The 5,477-nt window shown below is 34.3% G+C and overlaps 2 protein-coding genes across 3 annotated transcripts; both read right to left on the bottom strand.

The window, feature by feature from the left end:
• Positions 1-262: 262 nt before the first annotated feature.
• Positions 263-1,111, bottom strand: LOC107900790 (putative invertase inhibitor). The gene has a single exon (XM_016826501.2). The coding sequence runs from the start codon at positions 1,054-1,056 to the stop codon at positions 460-462; it is 597 nt and encodes a 198-aa protein (XP_016681990.1). The 5' UTR covers positions 1,057-1,111; the 3' UTR covers positions 263-459.
• A 2,062-nt stretch (positions 1,112-3,173) lies between these two features.
• Positions 3,174-5,142, bottom strand: LOC107900791 (10 kDa chaperonin 1, chloroplastic). 2 transcript variants are annotated; one of them, XM_016826502.2, is made up of 7 exons: positions 4,842-5,142; positions 4,667-4,725; positions 4,524-4,574; positions 3,973-4,038; positions 3,838-3,885; positions 3,687-3,716; positions 3,174-3,409 (listed from the first exon to the last, which is right to left on the bottom strand). In XM_016826502.2, the coding sequence occupies exons 1-7, from the start codon at positions 4,924-4,926 to the stop codon at positions 3,341-3,343; spliced, it is 408 nt and encodes a 135-aa protein (XP_016681991.1). In that variant the 5' UTR covers positions 4,927-5,142; the 3' UTR covers positions 3,174-3,340. The 2 variants fall into 2 exon arrangements, with proteins under 2 accessions (XP_016681991.1, XP_040954304.1); XM_041098370.1 differs by having other exon boundaries at positions 4,667-4,728; positions 4,842-5,092.
• Between the last annotated feature and the right edge of the window lie 335 nt (positions 5,143-5,477).

Below are 5,477 nucleotides of genomic sequence, written 5' to 3'. Positions count from 1 at the left end.
ATGGAATGATTTGAATGTGAAGTAAAAAAAAAATGAATTACCTCGAACCAAAATTAATTCAAACACGAAATTGCTTGAACTTGAAGTATCTAAAGCTTAAAATGACCAAAAATCCTAATGACCCCATTCAAAAAATTGAATTTTGAATTGGAATTACTAGTTCAAAACAACTCAAACTTATAATAACTTAAATCTAAAATGATACAACTTACTTAAAATTAAATCAATCTCAATTCTAGTTTAAGCAGGATGAAAGCACAAATATAATTCCTTTATTCTTTGGATTAATGTGATCAACATTAAAACTACATCATCAAGAACACTAACTAGCAGATTATTAATTGTAAACTTCAAGACAAATATAAATTACTAGTTACTCTTCAATCTTCAAAGTTGGCTTCAATGAAAGCTTCCCTAAAAACTTTGTTGAAGAATATTAGAAAAAACACAAAGAAACAATTAAATTGAATCACCATTCAAGCGAATCATGTTAATAATGGAAAGCGAAATAGCAGACAACATGAAGGCATCGTTGTTCCTCTTCGTCAATGGCGAAACCAAGCCTTCTTTTTCTTTGAACCCATCTTCACAAGTTGTAGTAGCATCCATCACCGAACTCACATCAATGTTAGCATCGTCGTAGTGCTTGGCCTTGTAATCTTGGAGGGCCTGTTTGGTTGTAGGGATAGCATCGGAATAAAGATCAAAGCAATCGTGCAAGCATGATCTGACGAAAGGGTCCATCTTCTTTTGGTTCTTCAACAGTTCCTTAATGTGAGACCTTGTGTTGGTTACGTTGCGGCCAAGTAGGGTGATGGAAATCTTGCCGAGTTGGCGAAGGTCGTTGGCGTAGTGGCTGTGGGGAGCTGCTTGAAGAGAGGTGACGCAGAAATTGTAGCTGAGGTTTGGGTCGCTTTGGGCGCATTTCTTGCAGGTCTTGCGTATGAGACTGTCATTGGTGGCGGTTAAGCCATGGGAGGTTGAAATGGAAACAAAGAAGAAGAAAATGCAGAGAAAGAGAGGGGTGACAAAGGAAGAAGACAAGGTTTGCCTCATATTTGTTTATTAAGTTTGGTCTTAAGGTTTTGTTATCTTTGTTGCTGTTGGTCTTGGACATCATGATACTTGCATATATAGCGAAGGGTGCAGAACTATGCATCAATTTGGAATGTCAGATTTTAATATTAAACTTTTTAAAAAAAATCTATTTTGTACTCGAATGAAATTTGAAATTTAATTTATTATATTTTAAAATAATAAATTTATTTGCTCGCCACGTAATTATACCAACTTCAAAAGAAATCATTATAAACTTCGTAAATATAATTGTAAGCAAATTTTGACAACAATAAATACTAATGACGAAAACAATTGAAAATAGAAGAGACTTTTTAAATGGTTGAACAAAATACTTTTTTTTTTTTGTATATAATACTTAAACTAAGCATCATTCATTATCTTTAAAATAGAAAATATTACACGCTTATATGTTTAAAGTTGTATCCTTTAAATTATCACAATGTTTAGATAACTATATAATTTATATTTTGATTTTTCATTGGTAAAAAGAAAATAGATATATTTGGGTGGAGTAGCAGTGAATTTACATCTACATTACTTGTAAAATGGTTTCTAATACATGCTTTTGTTGGCTTCCCAAAAATGGTTACTGAAGATTAAAGAATGAGATTGCTCCAAATTATGTAAGTAGCCGCCCCCAATTAATTGGTGTTCCTACGCTATTATTACAAATCAATCCCACCTTCGCTTACAAGTAAATCCATATTGCTTTTCTTCACAATTCCTTCCACTACTATTGCAACTGCGGAATTGAAGGAGGCTCAAATCTTGTGTTAAATTGGCCAAGTGATCCGTTCCCTTAACCAAAAATGTGTCCAACTTCTACTGCTCACCCTTCACTGATTAAAGTCTAAACAATCTTTAATTGGGTGATAATTCTCACGGAATCTTTTCAAAAACTGAATCACTAGTAATGCATAAGTTCGACGATCAGCGCAATGACTTCGCAAGGCATAATCCCATTCGGACCCCCAAAGTTCCATTCTGTCAATCCAATTTTCAGCATAAAACCCCCAACCCAATTCATTGTCTCGTCTCGTAATAACCCTCCAGCAGAAGCCAAAAGCGGAATCCGATTTAACTGCTCCATCAATATTCAAAATGCAAATTCCTGCATGCCATCGCTTCTAACCGAGTTCATAGCTTTGCTGATGTCACTTGCAAATTTCTGAGCATAGCTTAAGATTTGCACCACAGAGTAGGTATGACCTTGGATAATAAACTTCTTTAGACACTTCCACAAGCTCTACAAGGCAGTTACAAACAAGACACCCCAAGGCAAGAAAAAGTTTGCTAACTGCATCTTACCACAATTTTGCTGCTACCTGCAGATTGTTCAACCGGGAGAGCCAGCCAAAGTTCTTTCGCTGCCAAACGCTCGCAGAAAATAGGGCCTACGGACTCCACTTCTGCCCCACACATTGTGCAAGCTGCATTAGCGATCATCGACTTCCGGAACCAAAACTGGTTCATATTCAAACGATTCAAAAACCAACCACAGAAGAATCTAACACGTTCTGTACAAGTCCGCTGCCATATCCAATCGACTCGCTTTTCCATATCCAATTGAGTCGCCTGTTTTGCGAGCATGGCATAAGCCGACCCACCGAAAATTTTCCAGCAACAAGTATCTTGAACGTGCTGATGATCATGAACCGAACAATCTCCAATCAGGCCCGCGACTCCCATTGACCCTCACCGTTAATATAGTCCGCCACTATCGGCTCTTATCTCGGGTGCCCAAAATAAAGAATCTAATAAAAAAACTCAGGTGCCAAAAAATCTTATGTTTGAAGTTAGTACAACACTTGCCCGAAAGTCTTTCGAAATTAATTTTTTAATCTTTTGGATAAGATTCGCTCTAAAAATGTCTTACGGAAATGAAATGCCAAAATTTTAAGAATTTACATGACGCATCACTTGTAGAACATAGAGATGCATAACGTTTCAAGTCATTGTTAGAACAGGAAAATATCTTCCAGAATTTGTTTAAAAATCAATAGAATCAAAATAGTTGATGGATTTCACAACTCACATGGAGTCAAATTTTTAATGATTTCATATTTTTCCCCAAAAGATTTTATGAAGGCATGTTTAAGAACACCAAGCTTTCTTAACATTTAAACAATTATTATCATCTCCAATAAGTTACTAACATAAATGTAGCAGCAACTGAAGAACATTATAATTGCAAATAAAAACCGCTAAATTCTGAAATACAATTGACTCTTCATCTTAAAACAAAAGACCAGAAAAAACTTCAATCAACTTCAGCTAACAAGTCACTCTCTTTACAAAACACATGCCTAGTATCTGTTCCCAAATCCACCTGCAAGCAACACAATAGCATTTTAGAACCCTCATGTGCAGTGCACCCAACTTTTAGAAATATAACATTACTATTATGTTAGTCAAAGAAACCTACGGCCGATGAATGAACCAGAGATTATGCCTAAAAAGACATTCATCACTATATCAAATACCATCATTTTAATAGTTGGTCATAATCTTACTGCTAAACTTGCAAGTTACCAGAATTTCTTTTCTAACTAGGCTGAATGTCGACATATAAGACATATTTTCGTCAAAAAGGAATGCTAACTAACCTCATAAGCATTTATATCCGAGAAAAGAACCTGCATAAGTATAGGAATTCTTTTAGATTGTATTAGAAGAATAACTACATAGAAAAATGGCAGCATTTTGACAGGCATCACTTAGCATGAGATTGCTCAGAAAATTCCTGAATTCGTTTACCTTCTTTCCAGTTTCCACGTTTCCTACTTCGGCACCGACCGAAACTATCTGAAGTTGAAATCATAAAATGCATTAAGACATCTCAAGCATTCATTTGAAAAGGGGAAAAAGATATTTAACAAATTGTCATCATACCTCCCCCATCAGGTACCTCTCAAACTTGACAGCTGATTTGGGCAACAAAACTCCACCAGCTGATTTCTGTGGTATAAAAATTGCAATTCATTTGCTCAACAATTGGCAACAATAGGGGGACAAAACAGAAGATATTCATCACTTGAGACTAACACAAAGTAGATAATCTGTCAAAGAGAGCCTAATGATTTACAAGTTATACACCACAGCCTAGAAATGTGCATTCATCCACCAATAGGTCATCATGTAAATATACTTCTATGCTTAAAGTGCTTCACTGAGTTAATGTCAAGAGTTAACAAGATACAAACTCACTTAATGAAACTACTTAACAATCTAAATATAGAGTAGCAAAATCAACATCAATTAAGAATAGAAAAGTTATGTAACTCAATTTTCATATAAACTCAGAGAAGAGGAAACAAACAATTCTCATAGTTGCATTTAAAGGAACAAGCTTGAAACTAAAGAAACCCGGATTTGGGATAACCCAACCAGTTAGAACAAGCAACTTCGGTACTAACAGAAATGGATAAGTAACCAATATATACCTCAGGTAATTCTTGGAGACGGATAAGAACTCTGTCAGCTTGAGGAACAACCTGAAAAAAAAATGTAAATTTAGAACATGGGTTTACAAATACAAATTAAATCGTCTTTAGCTAACTCAGATTATGAAATTAAACAAAAATACCTTGGTGGGTTCCCATTTAGTGGCCACAGCATTGATTCTAAGTGAATTTCTTCGAGTCCCTGCTTGAAACCCAAATTACAAAGAGAAACCGATTAGGAAAAAAAAAATCTAAACAACACAAAGGGAGAGATTTTGTAGAAAAGAGAGCCTAAGGCTAAGGCTAACGTAAACTAACCGAGAAGTTTGTGGGTTGAAAGAGAAGGGAAGGTAGGCTTGTTTGAAGTGAAGGTTTTGGGTAGTGCCAAAAATGTAGACGCCATGGATAAGAAAGCTGCTTTGAATCGACGATAGAATCAAAGTAAGGGAGCGTTTGGCTACACAAACCAACTAAATCTAAAGCCCTGATTTGCTTCTTAGGGTTTTATAAGCTTACATGTCATGTTTTCGTCACATCATCCATGCCTGACCCAAGTTCTAGAGACTTCCTCACTTTTTTTTTCCTTGACGAACAAATATTAGAATGGCAAGGTAATGGAAAATTAGAAAAAAAAATTCGTTTTTTAAAATTAATTAGTAAATTATTTCGTTTTTTTTAATTTAAAGAAATACATCGTTTTTAGGAAAAGAAATCAACAATTAGTTTAAAAAAAATATCTTTTTGAAAAACGCTTTCTAGTCTTCTTTTAATATTTCAGTTCCACTAATTTTCTATTTCACATTGTTTAAAGTTTTTTTTATTTTTAATTCATTTTTAACTAATAATTATTTTATTTATATAAATAAAATAATAAATATGTAATTATATAATAAAAATATATATTATATATCATTATGTTAAAAGTATTTTTAATTAATAACTCCTTTATCTATA

The sequence above is a fragment of the Gossypium hirsutum genome, chromosome D08, assembly GCF_007990345.1.
Source record: "Gossypium hirsutum isolate 1008001.06 chromosome D08, Gossypium_hirsutum_v2.1, whole genome shotgun sequence".
Classification (NCBI taxonomy): Eukaryota; Viridiplantae; Streptophyta; class Magnoliopsida; order Malvales; family Malvaceae; genus Gossypium; species Gossypium hirsutum.
This window is presented reverse-complemented; position numbering and strand designations above follow the sequence as displayed.